Below are 22008 nucleotides of genomic sequence, written 5' to 3' on the forward strand. Positions count from 1 at the left end.
CTCATTTAATTTGACTAATAACTAACTGTACATAAAATCAATAAAACACATAAAAATAAATTAAAAAAACACAGAGGACCACACAACTCACGCGGTGTTAAAAGCCAGAGAATAAAAGTGGGTCTTAAGACGAGACTTAAAACACTCTACAGTGGGAGCTGTTTGAACGTGGGGGGGCAGGGCGTTCCACAGTTTAGGTCCAACCACAGAAAAAGCCCTGGTTTTAAGTCTGGTCTTAGGGACCACGAGCTGGAGCTGGCCCTCAGACCTCAGAGCGCGCACTGGGGTGTAAATTTTGATGAGGTCCGAGATGTAATCTGGGGCCAGACCATTCAAAGCTTTAAAAACAATCAATAAAATCTTAAAATCAACTCTAAAATTAACAGGAAGCCAGTGCAAAGACGCAAGAATTGGTGTGATATGATCTTGTTTTTTGGTTCCTGTTAAAAGTCGTGCAGCAGAGTTTTGGACTAACTGCAGTCGGTAAAGCGAGTTTTGCGAAATGCCAGAATAAAGTGCATTGCAGTAGTCCAGGCGCGAAGAAATAAAAGCGTGCACGACTTGTTCAAAAAGTTTAAAAGATAAAAACGGTTTGACTTTGGATAAAAGCCGTAGATGATAAAAACTAGATTTTAAAATGCCATTAATATGCTTGTCAAATTTAAAATTGCTGTCTATGGTGACACCAAGGTTGGTGACTGTGGGACGCACACAATTTTGAAGAGGTCCCACATCCGTGAGGGTACTGCCAGAGCCAAACAGTATAACCTTGGTCTTTGCTTCATTCAATTTTAAAAAGTTTTGGGCCAACCAAGCCTTGACGTCACATAGACAGTCGAGTAGGGGTGTCAGGGAGGAGTTGTCTTTTTTAGAAATCGGTAAATAAACCTGGCAATCATCTGCGTAAAAATTATATAAAAGGCCATGTCTTTTAAAAATGTCCGCAAGCGGGAGAAGATAAAGTGCAAAAAGAATAGGCCCCAGAATTGAACCTTGGGGGACTCCGCTCACAAGTGGGGTGAAGGATGAGGTAGAGTCCCCCAGCCTGACTGTGAAGGACCGCCCTGTTAGGTACGACCTAAACCAGTCCAGGGCAGTCCCCCTGACACCCACACAATATTCAAGACGGTTTAAAAGAGTTGAGTGGTCAACTGTGTCAAAAGCTGCAGTCAGGTCTAAAAGCAGTAAAATGGCAGAATTACCAGAGTCTGTCATTAAAAACAGGTAATTTAAAACCTTTAAAAGTGCAGACTCTGTGCTGTGAAATGCTTTATAGCCTGACTGGAAAGTGTCCAAAGTTCCGTTTGCATCTAGGAAAGGCTGCAGCTGTGCAATGATTTTTCTAAAATTTTCGACACTAAAGGGAGTTTAGAAATTGGTCGATAATTAGATAAAATTGTAGGGTCAAGACCAGGTTTTTTGATCAAAGGCTCAACAACAGCTTTTTTACAAAAAGAAGGAACAACACCAGAATACAGACTGCTGTTGACAATCTCTTTAACAAAATTTCCAATAGTTCCCCAAACCTCTTTAAAGAACCGAGGTGGAACTGGGTCTGTGGGACAGGAGGATGGTTTAAGTTTATTCACTATCCCTGTAAGCACAGACAAAGACACAGGCTCAAACTGACTAAAAACATTTGAGCACTGAGTTGTTATGGTGAGGTTGGAAGAAAGAGACAGAGTAGATAAATTAGCTCTAATATCCTCAACCTTACTATTAAAAAAAGACAGGAATTTTTCACAAGTGTCCCGCGTCATCTCCAGTGTAGTGGAAGGATTAGGGTTAAGAACAGAACCAATTGTTTTAAAAAGAACACGGGGTTGACTGCAATTACTTAAAACGAGTTCTGATAAAAACTTAGTCTTTTCAGCTTTAACAACACGCTGATAGTTTTTCCAGCTGCATTTGAGTATTTGATAATTCACCTCCAATTTATTATCTTTCCACTTGCGCTCAGCTTTACGGCACTCACGTCGTGCTGTGCGCGTGGTTTCATTAAGCCAGGGCTCTTGTTTTGATTTTGGACGCAAGCTTTTCAAGGGGCTGCATCGTCCAAGACGCAAGTACAAGTGGACAGAAATACATTCATTAGTTGATCCGCATCCATGTATGCGGAGGTGGGGCATGTTAACAAAGATGCCGTAAAAAGAGGAGAAAAGGCAGCGGCTATGTCTGACTTGATAAGTCGGCTTTTACGCACAGAAGCAGGCAGTGGCGTGTCATTACAACAGGTAAAATCAAACATTACTGGACAATGATCAGAACAAACAGCATTCCCAACAGAAACATTGTCAATGTGAAAACCATAAGACAACACAAGGTCTAAAGTGTGTCCGTGCGTGTGCGTGGGGCCAGTGACATGTTGTGTCAAATTAAAAGCATAAATAAAGTCTAAAAACTCGTTGACCATAGGTTTTGTAAGACAACAGACATGCACATTCAAATCCCCAACTTTTAAAATCCTATCATACTGAGAGGACATCAAAGCCATAAAATCAGAAAGTTCTTTAATAAATTCTTTTTTGTGCTTAGGCGGTCTGTAAATCACAGCGCACAACACTGGATCTGTCTGTCGCAGCTCAAAGCAATTAAGTTCAAAAGAGGAGAAAGGACCCGGTGATAAAATCCTGTGATAAACACAGTTCTTTAAAACAGTAGCGATACCTCCACCACGACCAGTGGTTCTTGGCATGTTGATAAAAGTACAGTCAGGAGGTAAAAGCTCTGAAAAGGCGGCAGACTCACCGGTGTTGATCCACGTCTCAGTTAAAAACAGTATATCCAAACAGCGCGACTTGAAGAAATCCTGCAGGACAAACGTCTTGTTCATGATAGATCGCGTATTCAGCAGCGCACACTTTGTTGGAGCCACAGGCTCATCAGCCGCTGGGGCAGCCCGGCTCAACGACTGGAGATTATCAGGGGACACACCTGAAGCCCGGCGAAAAAAGGAGCGGCTCGGGCGCAGTGCGTAGACCTCCTCTAGCTGCCCGACAATGGGAAGCAGCCAAGCGCCGACCGGAGCAGGCGTGCGTCTCGCGAAATACCGGTGAAGACAACTCGTGTATTCCTGTGGAAATGAGGAGGACCACACCCTGCCGGGAGAAAGTGCCAGCCATGCCTTCAGCTTCACAAGCCACCCAGCTCGTATTCCACGGCGTTTACGCTTCCTTGGTGGGAGCGCGTTGACCCGGAGGAGACAGTCGGGCACGTCAGCCAGGTAGAAGGACTTGGACTTATTCGCTTCATAGATTGAACATGCACCAAGGTTTTGTCCAATGTTTAACAACTCTTGACGATCATACACCAGCAGTGAGTTGACGGTCCTCTTAAAAGTAGTTAAAATCAATATAAAATATATAAAACCATGCAGAGCCAAGTGGCGAACCAGCAACCCCGGCGCCATCTTGCTTATCCATCATACACAGACAAACAAACCCATATATTCACAGCTGGGGGGATGTGAGGCATATTCGGCCTTGTGGGTTGAGATTCTAGCCGAGGCTTCCTCTGACCAGCCCAAAAACCTCAATGAATTAATCATAGAAAACACTTCTGGGGACATATGAAGCACAAATGAATGTTCGCAAAGAAAGTATTTGATAGAGCCACAGCCTTCACACTGCTGCTTCTGAGCTCAGAAAACACATAATGAACAGATCTGACTTGTAACTTGGCTTATCTGCATGGTGATAGATACATTTAATACCAGACAAAGCAATAACATCTCCCCATTTCATAAACTGTATATATAAATGGAGTTAGCTAACCTGCCAGCTACTGCATTACAAATAGGAAGTGATCATGGGCACGTTTCCAGCTCCATCAAACCTGGCTCCAATTCACTTTATATTGAAAAACTGTGGCCCCTCTCTCTGTAACTGCTGCTGTCAGGCTTGTCATTTTGATCTTAAAATGTTCATATTGGGTTGGTAACTTAGATGGAGTAGATGGAGTAGATGGAGTAGATGGAGTAGACGTAGTGCGAGTGTGCTCCGGCAGAATTCAACATTTTTTTCCATTTAGCCCCCTTAAATCTTAATTTGAGTTTTTTGCCTTTTTGGATAGATTTTTTCTATCCGTTTGACCCAACCGTGAACATAATCTCTCTCACAATGCTGCCTAAGAGCCAAAAAACTGCTGAGAAGGAGGAGGCGAGTGTTAGCGCTAACTCGTCCATAGAAGCCATTTCAGCCCTACTCAAAAAGCACCGTGAAACTCTCTCTGCTGAGTTCAAGGCTTTGCTGACTGGACTAGAAACTAAACTAGACCAGTACAAACTTTTGGTGGATGACCAAGACCAGCGCATATCCTCTCTGGAGCTCTCATCTGACGATATTAGCCAACGTGTTAGCGAGCTTGAAAACGCCGTCTCCTCTCTCCGGGATGATAACACAAAACTCAAGGCTAAAGTTATTGACCTAGAGGACCGTAGCAGACGCCAAAATATATGGATTCTTGGCTTAGCGGAGTCTACTGAGGGGGGTCGCCCTACTGACTTTCTCACGGCTACTTCAGGATGCATTCGGACAGGACACATTGCCATCCCCGCCAGAAATCGACAGGGCTCATCGTGTGGGGGCGGTGAGGCCGGGACCAGGTGCGCGGCCGCGGCCGGTCATTCTCCGCCTGCACTGGTACCAAACAAAGGACCTCCTCATCAGAGAAGCACGACGCAAAGAAATGTTTGACTACCATGGCCAACAGATTCGCATCGTGGAGGATTACAGCGCTGAAGTCATGTCCCAAAGAGTACAGTACAGAGATGTGATGGTGGAGCTCTACAAACGGGGTCTAAAGCCCGCACTGCTCTACCCGGCTCGTCTCCGCCTGACGCTATCCAGCGGAACGGCAGTGTTGAGGAGGCACAAAAATACATCGGTGATCATACCTCCCGACAGCTCGGTCCTATATAGATGGAAATACTGGACTTTCCCTGGACTTGTGTGCCATGGACTGGGGGAATCACAGTAAACGCTGTCAATGGTGATTTATTTATACATTTTGCGTTATGTTTACTTGCCAGTGTTCTTATTAATCGATAGGATTACCAATAGCCGTCATTTGTTTCCATTGTTTTCCATCTTGTCTTTAGTGACTATCTAGGCTACACCGCTTACCACTCTATTTTAATAACTATACTACTATTTGTACACATATTGTATATTACAAAGTGGTAACCATTGTAAATAGTACATTGATCTTCCGTGGGGGTACCATTTTTTATGGTACATTTATCCTAGTAAAGGGAGTGCCATTTTAATTTGATTTCCAATGCTGGAGCTTTTGTAGTTCGATTGTTAAGCATCATCCAGAGGATGGGCTATCTGAAGTTTTTTAATTTATGGAGCTTGCTGCTTTTTTTTAATAGCAGCTGTCTTTTTTGGGAGGGGTAGGGGGTGGGTACCTGTCACCGCAAACAATTCTGTTATCTTGAACCCTTTTGGGGGAAGTGCTGGTCACTTTGCCTATTGCTGGTCACCAGGTTGTTGTGAACTAGCCTACACCCCTCTAAATATGCACTATGGTAAATGCTTTTATCATAGTGAACTGAACTTTAAGGGTTTAAACCACCCTGTGAAGCGGAAGAAGGTCTTCTCTCATCTGAAATATCTCAGGTCCAAGATAGTCTTCCTACAAGAAACCCATGTGCGCACCTCAGACCTGAGTCGTTTGTTGCGCTGGTCTGGGCAATCCTTCCATTCCACGTTTCAGGCCAAGGCCCGAGGTGTTTCAATTCTCATTTCCCAGGATATTCCTTTTGAACCACATAATGTATTATCAGACAATAATGGTCGATATATAATTCTCTCAGGCAAATTATATAATATATTGGTTGTCTTAGTTAATGTGTATGCCCCGAATGTGGATGACGCCGAGTTTTTCAAACGTTTGTTTTCGTTACTGCCAGATCTGAATACTTATCATCTCATCCTTGGTGGCGACCTTAACTGTTGGTTGGACCCGACTCTGGACAGATCCTCAGGCAATCCTGGTGCAGTGAATAAGTCGACTTGTCTTATTAACGATTTTCTTACGGATTTTGGTATTTGTGATGTTTGGCGATTTTTACACCCAAATGACAAAGAATTTTCTTCCAAAGTATATCTCCGACATGTTAGTGCCATATGAACCATCTCGCAATTTGAGGACTTCAGGGACAGGCCTCCTGCTGGTGCCCAGAGTCAGGACTAAACATGGGGAATCAGTGTTTAAGTTTTATGCAGCTAAAACTTGGAACAGTCTTCCTGAAGATGTGAGACAGGCCTCTACTTTGACAATGCTTAAATCCAGGCTCAAAATGGTTCTGTTCAGCTGTGCATATGACTGAAAGATTTTTATTCTGCACTCTTCTCTTTTAATGTTAATTTTATGATGATTATTTGTGATTATTTATGTTTTGATTTGTGTGATTTTAATGTCTTTCTTATTCTGTAAAGCACTTTGAATTACCTTGTGTACGAATTGTGCTATACAAATAAACTTGCCTTGCCTTGCCTTGCCTTCTTTTTTCTCTCAAGTGCACCATTCATACTCTAGGATTGACAACTTCCTTTTGGATAATCAACTTATACCCTTTGTGCATTCCTGTGAGTACCAACCAATTGTTATATCTGATCACGCACCTGTTATTCTTTCGATACAGCTACCTGGCCTTCTTCCTACATGCAGGCAATTGGGCTTTAATTTAACCTTGCTGTCAGATGCCAAGTTTGTAGAGACTATTGAGAAGGAAATAGCCTTTTTCATGGACACCAATACAAATCCGGGTATTTCTTATCTTACTTTATGGGATACGTTGAAAGCTTACCTGCGCGGTCAGATCATTATACAGCCAGGATGAAACGCAATTCAAATCGGGAATAAAGTGACCTTTTACGCCGAATAGGTGAAATAGACAAACAGTACTCTCAAAATAAAAGTCCTGACCTATATAAACAACGAGTTGAATTAAAAGCTAGATTCGACCTGCCCATTACCTACCGGGTTAAACAGTTGCTCCTGAAAAATAGAACCAGGTTTTATACATATGGAGACAAGTCAGACAAATTGCTAGCTAATCAGCTTAGAGGTTTGAGATCCAAACAGGCCATTTCTAAAATCCAGATGGGCACTGATCAGGTCACCACAGATCCCATAGAAATCAACACGGTCTTCAGAGAGTTCTATACTCAACTGTATACTTCGGAATTCAGTTCGGATTCAAATACTATTCATACTTTTCTTGATGGGCTCGACATTCCCACACTCCAAACAGACTTTACAAGAAGACTGGAAGAGCCAATTTCTGAATTGGAAATAGTCAAAGCCATAATTACAATGCAGTCAAACAAATGCCCTGGCCCAGATGGGTTTCCGTCAGAATTTTTCAAAACATTTTCAAAATTGCTTTCACCCTTGTTGTGCTGTGTTTTCTCAGAATCCTGCAAATTGGGTCATCTACCCCAGTACTTCTCAGAGGCATGTATTACGCTCAGAAAGGAAAAGACATGACAAACTGTTCTTCATACAGACCCATATCTCTTCTTAATACGGACGCCAAGGTCCTGACAAAAGTGTCAACTCTCAGACTGGAAAATATCCTCCCGACCATTATATCCAAAGACCAAACTGGCTTTATTAAAAACAGGCAGTCCTACTTCAACATTAGACACCTTTTTGATATCTTGTACTCTGCCCCAGAAGACCGGCCTGAGTGTATAATTTCTATAGACGCAGAAAAGGCCTTCGACCGCGTCGAGTGGCCGTACCTTTTTGCTGTGCTGGACAGATTCAGATTTGGTTCCACCTTTACCTCATGCATCCGAATGCTCTATTCCCACCCCACTGCCATGATCCGTACTAACTCCCAACTGTCCAGGCCATTCAGACTGCACCGCGGCACCCGTCAAGGGTGTCCGTTAAGCCCCATGCTCTTTGACTTGGCCATAGAACCACTTGCTATCGCATTTCGTACCTGCAATGGCTTATATGGAATTTGGAGAGGGGGTGTGGAGCACAGGGTTTCACTCTACGCCGACAATCTCCTGCTATATGTGTCAAACCCAAGTGAATCTATTCCTACTGCTCTAGCACTGCTCAATCATTTTGGCACTTTTTCAGGTTACAAATTAAATATAAACAAGAGTGAGCTGTTCCCAATCAATAACAAGGCACGGATTTTGGATCTTTCCAATTTAAACTTCAAGGTTGAACATGACAAGTTTTCGTATCTTGGGGTTATTGTCACCAAAAAGCACAGGGACCTGTTTAAAGAAAATGTTGCTGTTCTATTGAATCAGGCCAGGCAGCTGATGTCTCAATGGTCACCTTTATCAATGTCCCTAGTGGGCCGTGTAAACTCTGTTAAAATGGTAATCTTACCAAAATTCTTATTTCTTTTCCAAACATTGCCCATTTTTATTCCTCACGCTTTCTTTCAACAGCTGGACTCACTCATAACTTCCTATGTTTGGCAGGGCAAACGTCCACGGCTAAGCAAGATCCATCTCCAAAAATCTAAACTCCAGGGTGGCCTTGCTTTGCCTAATTTTTGTTTTTATTATTGGGCGGCCCACCTGAGATGTTTGGTGCATTGGTCCTATTATTATGATCAGCCCGACTGCCCTGACTGGGTTGCATTGGAACTCTTCACAGAAACTGTCCCCCTTGGCCTCAGTGGGCTCTGCCCTACCTTTACCCTCCATTACATTATTTGATAATTCAGTTGTCAAACATTCTTTGAAGGTTTGGGGGCAATTTAGGAAGCACTTTGGCCTGTCCAATTTCTCACTCTGGAGCACTATCCTTAGCAATCATTTGTTTAAGCCATCATTCATGGATGTGGGTTTTTTGAAATGGCATAAAGAGGGAGCAAAACGTTTTAAGGATCTTTTGATAGATGGCACCATAGCATCATTTGCACAGTTGAAAGAGAAGTTTCACCTTTTAAATTCGGACTTTTTTCGTCATCTTCAGATACGACACTTCCTTAATACACAGCTGTCCAATATAAAACCTGCAGGCACTGTGGATGAAATATTGTCGTTTAAGCCATCCAAAGGCCTTATCTCTAAGTTGTACAATATTATGCTAGACCTGAAAAGCCCACCTGTGGACACGTTCAAAAACGCTTGGGAGGAGGACTTGGGTCTTGTTATATCTGATGATGTCTGGTCTTCTGCCCTCCAACTTGTTTATTCATCTTCCTTCTGCGCTCGCCATTGGTTAATTCAATTCAAAGTCGTACATAGAGCGCATATTTCCAGGGCCAGGCTGTCTTCCATGTACCCTGAAGTTAGCCCATTGTGCATTCGATGTGGCCTGACTGAGGCCTCTCTTGGCCATATGTTTTGGTCATGCTCACACCTGCAAACATTTTAAACACTCTGTCCCAAATATTTAATATTAGGGTGGAACCAAACCCTGTATTGGCCCTTTTTGGTGTTTTGGAGGATCATGTACATTTTAGTGCCACAAAAAAATACTCTGGCTTTTGCATTACTTATGGCACGCCGAGCTATTTTATTCAGGTGGAAGGACGCTAAACCTCCTTCACACTCACAGTGGTTACAGGATGTCATCCTGTCTAAAGCTAGAAAAAATTAGATTTTCATTCAGTCAAAATGTCAATGTATTCGAAAAAACATGGGGCCGTTTCTTACAGTTGTACCCAGCTCTTTAAAAAGAATAGGTTGCAGCATAGTTGCATGTGAATGAATACAGCACCTGGTATACATATTTTACCTGTGCAGTGACAGGGTGGGTGGGTTTTGTTTTTTGTGGGTTTTGTTTTATATTTTGTTCTTTTTTATGTTTGTATTGTTTTTGTATTGTTAGTTCTTGTTCTGTTAGTTTTTGACTGTATTTGATAACTTGAAAATAATAAACATATCTTGATAAAAAAAAAATAAAAAAAAATGTTCATATTAACCTGATCATACATGATCCTGGTATTTTATTTTTGTATTGTGTCTGTAAATAAAGATATGAACATTAATAACAGACAAATCAGGCGCCTTCCTTCCCTGAGGTTGCTACTGTTAGTGTAGGATTGATTGACAGCGTTGCTAAGCACTCACACTATGCTAAACCTGTGCGGACAGGACCTTCAACAGCCTGGCTCCGGATTGGCGCTTTGGTTGCAATGATACTCATGGTCGGAATCTTTATGTTATTCTGCGATATTATACTAGTATTTTAGTTATAATGATGCCACCTTTAAAATCAAGTTCATAATTGAGCAGATTTGACTTTTTGCAAAGAGGGTTTGATGTGTGGAGTCCCATCTCTCTGTGGCTTAAGCAGCTGAGTGTGAAATGATGTCCCATTAGCAGTGACATAATCACCCATGGATCATCTCTACGGCCCTATTCTGTTTAACTGAGCACAGCCCAAGTCTAACCACCCGTCAGTTCCATCTCACATATGGGCATTTATATGTGCACATATAAATGCCCATATAAATGTCTCTGCCCACCAGGTTAAATCATTGCTTAAGACAACTCTGGATAAGGGACAGTTAAGAGCTCCAAGGTAGGCTGAGGATTCAGACTGAGAAGTCAGATAATAAAAGTTTAAAAGAATATTCAGACTTAAAATGAACATAAGATGAAAGTTTTATTGAAATAGTATTGATTGTATTTTTAAATGTACTTAAAAATGACAAAAACATGCATGAAGTACTCACAAGCGCCATCAAACGGCCTTTGCAGTTGGGTCGACCGAATTGGTTCTCACTCAATCGACCCAACACTCCCTGAGGATGGCGCTGTTACTTGTTTCTCTCTATGTTACTGTGGCTTTAGGCTGTACTTTTCACTAAAATGCTGACGTGCTTCATCACCGTGGCAATGCCGTGCAAAATCCAACTTTGACCCCTTGGACTTTTTTGATCAGGGTGACCTGAAGAGTCACTCAGCCAAATTTCACGTTCTTCAGTAAAACTAATACTTTTTTTTTTTTTTATTACTTTGAATTTTAAGAAAATTTGGCAGTTTTCTCATTAGGATAACATGTATTTTCATGCATAGCCAGTGAAGAGCCAGAACCCAATGAAAAATACCACATGGTTCCTATTGACTTTTTTGATTGAGATAACATGTCATTGTGCCTAATTTCACATTATTCCATGACAGTAATATTTTTCTCATTAATCGAAAATTTTGGGCTCACTCCCATTAGGATAACATTGGTTCTTTCGTGCGTCCCCATGTATCAAATGGAATTTTGTGTAAAATTTCTTAACAATAACAAACAAATGTGTTTGTTATTCTGGAGGGAGCACTACAGCTGAATTTTTTTCTTTCTTTCACAATGAGCAGGTTTATGCGAGAAAGTTTCACAAATGATTCAAATTTGAACAATTGGAATATTTAATGGCAAAGTCCATGGAAATTAGTGACTTCTCTGGTGTTTGCGCTCAAGTCAAGAGAGCTGACACCTTAGTTCCACATATAGATAAACATGAGGATGAAGCTCGTAGTTACACTTTTTTATTAGCCATAAACCAAATCTAATTATTCTTTGCAACAAATCTGAAATTCAAATAGTGCACATTATGGCCATGGCCATTTGAATATACTGAACATTAAACTAACATTGGCCAGACAAGTCTTAATAGAAAAAAATAGTTTTAGCTTTTGACCCTGTTTCGCTCCTACATTTACACTTTTCATATATGAACACATCCATTTTGAGTTGCGTCCTCTGACAGAATCCTGGTTATTTTTACATTCTACATAACTTGATCGACATTTAAGCTCAAATTGTACATAATGGGAAGAAAACAATATTTGACAGCTGGTGCTGTGTGAACACATAAACAATGGAAGAACCAAAAATGTCTCGGTATGAATGAGTCATACGGCGGCTATGCTAATTTAGCTCTGAGCTCTTTTGGTTTATTCCACATAAATAGCGGAGTGGCAGGAACAGGGAGGAAAGGCAGTAAAGGTTCAAAGGCTGCGTTCGTGTGCATGTGACTTACATCAAGATATACAGATGTAAACACAGGAAGTACTCACTGAAATGTAGTTATCGCAGAAGTAAGAAGAGATAGTACTCATAATACTGCAATCCGTTTGAATTAAAATCGCTGTCGTGTTCGCTACCTCCATGATATCTCTTACATAATTTCATATAATCTATTTTATCTATCTATTTTAAGCATTTTTAGATGGATTTAAGAAAGCCAAATAATAACGCAGTGGTGATAAGATAGCTACTTGACTTAATTTGCTAATACTGTAGAGTTGTATACAAAATATACTAGGATACTAACTGATATTAAAACAAGTATTGACTTTAGCAGAAATCGATGCTGAAAAAAAAAGCTAGGACAATTTGGAGTTCCATTTTTGGAAGTCTGACCGCGAATATCTAAGTAACCAAATACCCAATCCGGAGCCAGTCCCTAAAATATCCCTAAAAATATTATATATAGTGTGTTTGGGCACCACTGCTCTAAATCAATAACAGCTGTCTGTTATGTTATGGCTTATGAGTTTCCTCCTAAAAAGTTGATTCATGGCTTAATATGATCTCAAATTCTAGAGACACAGCACACATCAGAGCACATCAGAGAACACACACTTGCAGAGGTCTGGCTGCGATTAGTTACAGAAGGAGGGAACATGGGGCAAGAGACACTGACCGATGTCTCCTTCGCCGACTCAGAGACCCATCCTTCAACTGGAACTTTCTGTGGCGGACTCAAAATAGACATTGGAAAAAGCATTAGAGCTGTAGAGGGAACAAGAGGGAAGGAGAGGATGGGATGTGAGCTCGCGTCTCCTCCCCGTCTCTGTGAACGGCATTACCACATAAATCTAGATCATTTATAAGTCACATGTGGGGTCAAATTCGATTTAATATGACACAAATGCAATTTCCTCCGCAGTCTCAGAGCTAAGGGTCGGGTTTCGTGAAATAGAAAGGTAAAAGACGCTTGGCATTCGGCCTATGGGTGAAGGGATTGAGACCATTCCGTTGTCTCTGTGCTGGTGTGGGGACAAACATGGAGTAAAGGGGAGGAATATATTGAACAAGAATTTGTATACCATAGACTGTATAAAGATTTAGACTAAGGGAGTGTGACGTCACCCATAGCGTTCGGCTCCAGTCAAATGAAGCTCATCGAGATTAGAGGTTATAGGGGTCAATTTGGAGTTGAGTTCCATATTTGGAATTCTGACCACGAGTATTATAGCAAGAGCCAATCCAGAGAGAGGCTAAGGTAACACCCCTTCCCGCCTGCACCGCTGGTTTAGCAGAGAGGGGGCGCTTAGGAACACTGTCAACATTTACACTAGAGGGAGTGACCTCGGGAACAGAGGGCAGGTGATTTGACTGCCATTAATGTTCATATCTTAATTAATATATATATAATATATTAATGTTCGTATTGACACGCTCTACATGGTTCTGGTGTTTTAAGACTAAAATGATAAGCCTTTGAGAGAAGAACTCAGCCTAACCATGTAGGGTTTGTGTGTGTGTGAATGAAACAAAACACAACTACAGGTATGATTGTGATGAGAAGACACGTCCACATATTTCTATACCTCCTTCCTCATTCTCTTACCACCGTTCAGTTTTCTGCATCCTCATCCCATTATTGTTCACAAAATGTCTTTGAAAGTGAAAACAAACGGCTCAGTTTAAATCCGTTTGAAAGAGCTCTGGACCTTGAGTCTCTGCTCTGTTTTAGGTAAGAGTTTTGTGATGTATAAACGTCTGAAGGTGTTGATGTTATGATTGATCTGTGTTGTCATTAGCAATGGCTCCTTTTAAGTAAAGCTAAGTCATGTCAAAGGGATTTTCCTGTGTAAATAAAGATCACTCTGATATTTCTCTGTAGTGATAGACCATGCTCCATAATGTGTTATTGTGACAGACCTGTGGGTGATTATGTTTAAATGTGTTATATAAATACACTTGGCTCTGTACTTGTGGCGTGTTCTCTTACACTGGCATTGCTGTAGCTGTATCTCATGATGAGGTAGAGAGAAGCGCAGGCCTGGCTCCGGTTCTCGTCCACAGGGCTGCTGCAGTACTGCAGGACCTTCTGACACAGATCTGCACACTGTTCGGCCTCCTCCTCAAACAGAAGATCTCCAAACTGACCAACAAAGATATAAACATAAGGGAATACAGAATACACATGCACACATACCGAAACAGGAGGGTACATTAAAGGGCTAATATTACATTATTTCCTGAATTATGCTATGATGTTGTTGTCCTCGTCCATAAAAAAAACATAGTGTACAAATAAAGTATTTGTTCATTATGAATTAAGTCTTCATAACCCTAACCCTAAACCCTAACCCCCTAACTTGTTAACCCTAACCCCTAATCCTTTAACTCTAACCCCTTAACCCTAAACCCTAACCCCTTAGTCCTAACCCCCTAACTCGTTAACCTTAACCCTAACCCCTTAACCCAAACCCTAACCCCTTAACCCTAACCCTCTAACCTCGTAACCCTAATCTGTTCACCCTAACCCCCTAACCCTCTAACCCTCACGCCTTAATCCTAATCCCCTAACCCCTTAACTTTAACCCCTAACCCTAATCCCCTAACTCTAATCCATTAACTCTAACTGCTAAACCCCTAACCCTAATCCCCTAACACTGACCCCTTAACCCCAACCCTCTAACCCCTTAACCATAGCCCCCTAACCTTTACTCCTCAACCCTAACCCCCTAACCCATTAACCCATTCATGCATGTCATTATAAAGTGGTTCCAGTTTCAGTTTTTATAATCCCAGTCTTCGGTCACACTCAGAATCTGATTACTATCCCATTTTTTTAGTTAAAATTCTGAAAATATCATCAGCAGAATTCTCTCATTTCTGTCTGATCGTGCTCCTCAAATTGTAGTTTACATTTAAATAATATTAAAGGTCCAGATATCAGATAATAACCAGATCTAGTGTGAATAAAACTGCAGATCTTTATTCACGACCACATCCAGGGCCATAAATATTCTTACTATTCTCTGTTTGATTTGAAAAAAAAATATTAAAAAGTATGATTGTAACAGTCCCATATTGCACTATTCTCTAATCTACGTTATAATGTTGTTTCCCCATCACAAATATACCCGAAGCTGTGTTTTGTTTTATTCACACATGTTTAACACACAAACCCTGTGAGTTCTGCTCCATTGTGTTTTTAAACCCCATACACCTTCACAAGAATCATTTGGATTATTTCAGAACTAGAATTCCCAATCTCTACTGAACTAAAGGTAAAATGAGCTGTTAACTTGAAATTACCTCTTCATGGCATCACAAGGTGGAACAGAGCATACTGAGCTATGGAGATGTAGACAGATAAAAGTGTGAAACAAAACACAACTCCAGGTATGTTTTAGAGGAAGTAACAGCATTGCAACATGTTTAAAAGCTCCAGACAGTCAGTTTTGCATAATATAGGACCTTTAATAGAAAATAAATACATAAATAGACTTGTTACCTTGACGACGAGCGCCCGCATTGTGCTGAAGGTGTGACGGAGGAAGGTGGTGCTCTGATTACAGGTGAGGGAGTGAAGGAGCACCCGAAGAACCCCACCGACAACACTGTCCTTACAATCAGCCAGTGGAACGGCCTGGACACAAGACAAATGGTCTCAGTTTGGTAATGACTATTTAAGGGTTTGGCGAGTGTCCCTAAGTGATGATGAGTAGACATTATTTATGCAGACAGAGATTTCAAAATTGATGGAGAATACATTTTTATGTTTTTGGTCAGATTTGAAGAAGATAAAAGTAGCAAAGTCATTTTAACTAAGTCTGATCTATGTAAAAATGCAACAGAAGCTGAATCAATATGAAATTTATAGAGCACAACACTATAGTTCATGTCAGTTCAGGAAAGCATGATGGAGAAAATTGGGATTGTAATTATTATTTAGGAACCATAGACTGTATGTATAAATGGACATGGACCAGCAAGCTGCCATTACAAATAGGAAGTGAGCATGGGTGCATTTCTGGCTGACAGAGTTGCTGAGCGCCAACCCCTGGCCAACCCCTGGCCAACCCCTGGCCAACCCCTGGCCAACCCCTGGCCAACCCCTGGCCAACCCCTGGCCAACCCCTGGCCAACCCCTGGCCAACCCCTGGCCAAACCAGCGGTGTAGGTGGGAAGAGGTGTTGACTCTTTGTTTGGTTGTAATGATACTCGCAGTCAGAATTCCAAATATTGGCCCCTATAACTGCTAGCCTCGATGAGCTTCATTTGACTGGAGCTGAAAGCTGTGAGCGATGTCGTACTCACTTGGTCCACTTTTTGATATAATCTGTGGTCCAAACCTTTGACTAGTTGTGAATATTTATTATTTTCTTTCCAATATTGTATTGTTTGGGGTTTATAAAAAACATGTCTTTCTGTGGTCTCACCTGTAAAATGGTTTCCAGCAGGTCCAGAACTATGAGATTTGCTTCTGTGGCCAAATTCCCACTGATCAAAGCTTCTTGGTCCAACTCTGCTTTTGTTCTGATCAAAAAACACAAATAAATACAAGATTTATCACACACATACGTCATTAAAGTTATTCATCTCCATGGACATGAGCAGGTGACCTCTCCAGGAAAAATTACAGTAAAGATCTGTGGAGAGGGGATCGCGGTCATTATAAAAATGCAGGTTTTTCAAGATATTTTCAGCAATAAGACATCTGTAATGAATACATGCTGAATAGAGAAGTTTAATACCAATACTGTGGCACATTCTAGGCAAAGTAATAACATCACCAACAGACAATCAGGTAGCAGCCGCACCAACAGAAAAGTTACAGTTTAAATTTACAGATTAAAAATTATTCTAAAATCCACATACTTATCCTGTCGATCGTTAGTTTGTCTCCACTGGGTCAGGTCTTTCCTCCAGCGGCGGTTGTCTCCATAACCCAGAGTTTTATCCATCCCTGTAAACATGACACTGTTTAAAGCTCAGTACATGTATAATATAACAATAAAATTCAAATAATAAATAGAAACATGTCATGGAGAAAAGGAAAAACTTTACCTCCGACCCTCTTCATCATGTCCCCTCTGGCCCCAGCCCCCTTCAGCAGAGCCTCCTCCAGCTGCAACTTGGCCTGCTGGGACTTTTGCAGAGCCAGAGCACTTACTTTATCTGTGCTCTGCTTGCCCTGAAAAAAAATAAGTTTAAATTTTGTAATCATTATTGCCAATTTTAATTGAGAAAAGAGTTTGTCAGGTAATGTGGGATGAAGTAAGGTATTGACACCTCAAAATAAGGCTTTTTGATACAAGATTCAAATATTTAAATCATTTCAAATCATTAATCAAGATATTTTCTTTTTTTTACCAAATAGCCCTGCAAATAGCCACTTTAGAGTACACTCATAGACTGTATATAGAAATGGACTCTACTGTCAGACTCATCATGTCAGTCTCAAAATGTTTGTATTAACCCGCTCTACATGACCCTGGTATTTTTATTTTGCTATTTTGTCCGTAAATCAAGATATGAACATTAATAACAGACATATCAGATGTCTTCTTTCCCCAATGTTGCTCCCGCTAGTGTCCCTCCCTGCTAAACTTGCGGTGCGGGCAGCCTCGCTATGGATTGGCTCTTTGGTTGCTATAATACTCCAAACTAATTCCAAAGCTTTAACTGCTAGCCTCGATGAGGTTAATTTAACTGGAGCCTTCAGTCTATGGGTACACTTTTCAAAAATGACAAAATAACTCGGCATAGGCAAATAGCTGGGGGAAAACCCAAACTGGTTTAAGTTTGATGCTGATAATGCTGATTTCATATTTACTACTGTATAAAGTAATGAAGTTAGGGGTTAGCAGGACTATAGACTCACTCTATATTCAAAACAGGACAGACAGATGGTCAACAGCTCCAGGAGTTTGTTAAGTTGAGATGGAGGCATGTCCACGGTCCAGCGCTGGATCAGACTTCGCTCTGCATTCTTCATCACCCACAGGAAACACACAAGGAAGTTTCGACTGGTGTCTGCAGGCAACGTGGCCACTGACTTACCCTGCTGAGAAAAATGAGAGATTTAAATTAAACAGATACAATCTTTTCTTAAGTTAGAAGAAACTTATCAAACTTGCAATTCAACATTTCGGTTGCCAGGTCCAATGCTGAAATTGTGTAATTTAAACCTAAAAGGACTCTCTCTGAATGGTCACTACCTAAACCCCAGCCCCTGCAGCCAATCTTGAATCAGTGTTAGTGTAGCCTCTGCAGTTCAGTGAATGAATTCTGGAGGTTCTGAGCTTTCACACAAGGCCTGTCCATATGCTGAGTGAATAGCTACGTTCCCATCACCTTATTTTGAATGTGCATTTTGAAGATTCACATAAGTAACATGAGGTGGAAACAACAGACACTGCAATTAGACCCTTTTTTTGGCTTCAGATGCAGTTTGATTTAAACTCATAACAGTTACAGCGCACTTTGGAAGGTGGAAACTGATTTAATGAGAAAAACTTGCATGTGTCTCTATCTGCAGGTTAACGCTCTGGCTACATAAGTTCAGTTGTGATTATAGTACTTTTTTAAACCCACACACAGTTCCCCTAATGGCGAGATCTACAGCCAATCCTCACCCACTGTACTCTACTTTAAAACTGCGTAACCACCAACCAATACATTTACATATGTTTAGCACATTTTTATGCTAAAAACATAACATGATTCTCATTTTTGGAAGAATACAAAACAGAAATTAATTTTTGTCACCCGAACCTGAATTTACCTGTGACGGATCTCGCACTAGACATAAATACAGTATACATATTAGCTATGCTAGGTCTAGACATGGATACAGGATAAATGTTGGCTATGCTAGATCTAGACATAAATAAGGTATACAGGTTAGCTATACTAGGTCTAGACATTCATACGATACAGCATACATGTTGGCTATGCTAGGTCTAGACATAAATATGGTATACGTGTTGGCTATGCTAGGTATAGATATAAACACAGTAAACATGTTGGCTATGCTAGGTCTGACACACATACAGTATACATGTTGGCTATGCTAGGTCTAGACATAAATATAGTATCATGTTAGCTATGCTAGGTCTAGACATAAATATTGTATACATGTTAGCTATGCTAGGTCTAGACATTAATACGGTATATGTGTCGGCTATGCTAGGTCCATACATAAATACAGTATAGATTTTGGCTATGCTAGGTCTAGAGCAGGGGTGTCAAACATATTTTCACTGGGGGCCACATTAGCAAAATAGCTGCCTTCAAAGGGCCGGATGTAATATAAATCTAACTACATTTTTAACTTGTTAATTAACTGTTTCTGTATTTATTACTTGTTCAAGTTACAAATATTGCATATGCCTTAGCCTAGGTGTAAAAATGTGGCTGTATAACTGCTTATATCCTGATAAAATTTCTTATGTTGTCTGATTTTTCCTGTTGTGTCTGATTTTTCCTGTTGTGTCTGATTTTTCCTGTTGTGTCTGATTTTTCCTGTTGTGTCTGATTTTCCTGTTGTGTCTGATTCTTCCTGTTGTTTTGTTTTTTGTGTCTTGGCGGCATGGTGACTGAGTGCCATCACTCATGTCTCACAGCAAGAAGGTTGGTTCGATCCCCGGGTCACCAGGCCTTTCTGTGTGGAGTTTTTCATGTTTCTCCCCGTGTCTGGATGGGTTTCCTCCGGGTACTCCGGTTTCCCCCATCAACCAAAACATGAACGCCCTTCGAGACAACTGTTGTTGTGATTTTGGGCGTTACAAAAATAAATGAATTGAATTGAATTGAATTAAAATTACATTTTAAGACCATCATACCTTTTAGTTTACCCTGTCGAGGGCCACATGAAATGATGTGGAGGGCTACATTTGGTCCCCGGGCCTTGAGTTTGACATATGTGGTCTAGAGCAAGTGAAGCAGGTTGAAGGTGGGACAGTGGAGCTCCAGGAGGTTAATAGCTACATTCATCAAAGCTGCCACACAGTGAAACAGCAGCGGCCCGCTATAGCCACTATCCATCATTACACCAATGGAGCTAAATTAATCTGCTGAGCGTTTAACCCTGATTAGAACAGGCCAAACTTCACTAGAGCCGGAGAGGAGGCCGAGGGGTTAGAAAGGATTGCAAGGAAAAAACACATTGTGAGATGTACAAAAAGGTAGGGTAAGGTAATATATATATATATATATATATATATATATATATATATACACACACACACACACATGTGGCATATCAACATGTGAAATAGGCATTACCATTACAAGACACTGAGCTGCTACTTGGATTAAAAGAAGCCTCTATCACTGGGAAATATTAAAATCAACTCTACAGGATGCTCACGTTCTGTGCAAGAAAATGTGCTTTTGTAATTCATTTCAGACAAAGCACCATGCAATTCACAATGGCTCCGCACAGTACTGGAGTATCTTTGGACTATTTGACCAGGAAACTGCATAACACAGAAAATGGCTTGCATAGACTCTAGGACCCTTTGATGACGTATGTTGGCTTGGACATTTCAGCAATTTTCTGGAGAGGTTTTATAATGTATAGTGAGGCAAACAGCCTGTGATTTTAGACATAATCTAAAAAAATGGAAATCACATTGTATGATTTTTTTAAATAATTTAATTGCATGTTGCTGCTGCAAATAAGTATTTGAACACCTGAGAAAATCAATGTTAATATTTGGTACAGTAGCCTTTGTTTGCAATTACAGAGGTCAAACATTTCCTGTAGTTTTTCACCAGGTTTGCACACACTGCAGGAGGGATTTTGGCCCACTCCTCCACACAGATCTTCTCTAGATCAGTCAGGTGTTTGGGCTGTCGCTGAGAAACACAGAGTTTGAGCTCCCTCAAAAAATTTTCTATTGGGTTTAGGTCTGGAGACTGGCTAGGCCACTCCAGAACCTTGATATGCTTCTTACAGAGCCACTCCTTGGTTATCCTGGCTGTGTGCTTCGGGTCATTGTCATGTTGGAAGACCCAGCCACGACTCATCTTCAATGCTCTGAGGGAAGGAGGTTGTTCCCCAAAATCTCGCAATACATGGCCCCGGTCATCCTCTCCTAAATACAGTGCAGTCGTCCTGTCCCATGTGCAGAAAAACACCCCCATGCTTCACAGTAGGGATGGTGTTCTTTGAATGATACTCATCATTCTTCTTCCTCCAAACACGACGAGTGGAATTAAGACCAAAAAGTTCTATTTTGGTCTCATCTGACCACACGACTTTCTTCCATGACTCATCTGGATCATCCAAATGGTCATTGGCAAACTTAAGACGGGCCTGAGCATGTGCTGGTTTAAGCAGGGGAACCTTCTGTGCCATGCATGATTTTAAACCATGACATCTTAGTGTATTACTAACAGTAACCTTGGAAACAGTGGTCCCAGCTCTTTTCAGGTCTTGACCAGCTCCTCCCGTGTATTTCTGGGTTGATCCTCATGTTTCTTAGGATCATAGAGACCCCACGAGGTGAGATCTTGCATGGAGCCCCAGTCCGAGGGAGATTGACAGTCATGTTTAGCTTCTTCCATTTTCTAATAATTGCTCCAAAAGTGGATCTTTTTTCACCAACCTGCTTGGCAATTGCCCCGTAGCCCTATCCAGCCTTGTGGAGGTCTACAATTTTGTCTCTTGTGCATTTTGACAGTTTTTTGGTCTTGGCAATGTTAGTAGTTGGAGTCTTACTGATTCTATGGGGTCTGGGTGCAGCTAACGACCTCAAACTGGTGCTTCTAATTTAGGTTAATAAGTGGAGGTGGAGGTGGAATTTTTAAAGGTGGACTAACAGGTCTTTGAGGGTCAGAATTCTAGCTGATAGACAAGTGTTCAAATACGTTGCTGCAGTAACATCCAAATATATTATTTTTAAAATCATACAATGTGATTTCCAGATTTTTTTTTAGATTATGTCTCTCACAGTGGAAATGCATCTAAGATGAAAATTTCAGACCCCTACATGATTTCTAAGTGGGAGAACTTGCAAAATCACAGGGTGTTCAGATACTTAT

The 22008-nt window shown here is 41.1% G+C and overlaps 1 protein-coding gene across 3 annotated transcripts in view; it reads right to left on the reverse strand.

Annotated features, from left to right (window-relative positions):
- Nucleotides 1-22008, reverse strand: part of dock8 (dedicator of cytokinesis 8) — a 167544-nt gene that overhangs the window by 34566 nt on the left and 110970 nt on the right. For 2 of the 3 annotated variants that reach the window (XM_033972653.2, XM_055224340.1), the window contains 6 exons: nt 17840-18022; nt 17023-17149; nt 16834-16921; nt 16395-16491; nt 15467-15601; nt 13952-14104 (listed from right to left, as the gene is read on the reverse strand). In XM_033972653.2, the coding sequence (XP_033828544.1) occupies nt 13952-14104; nt 15467-15601; nt 16395-16491; nt 16834-16921; nt 17023-17149; nt 17840-18022 (783 nt within the window). The remainder of the gene's footprint in view (nt 1-13951; nt 14105-15466; nt 15602-16394; nt 16492-16833; nt 16922-17022; nt 17150-17839; nt 18023-22008) is intronic. The other variant, XM_033972654.2, reaches the window with a different exon arrangement.

This window comes from Periophthalmus magnuspinnatus, chromosome 9 (genome assembly GCF_009829125.3).
Source record: "Periophthalmus magnuspinnatus isolate fPerMag1 chromosome 9, fPerMag1.2.pri, whole genome shotgun sequence".
NCBI classification, from domain to species: domain Eukaryota; kingdom Metazoa; phylum Chordata; class Actinopteri; order Gobiiformes; family Gobiidae; genus Periophthalmus; species Periophthalmus magnuspinnatus.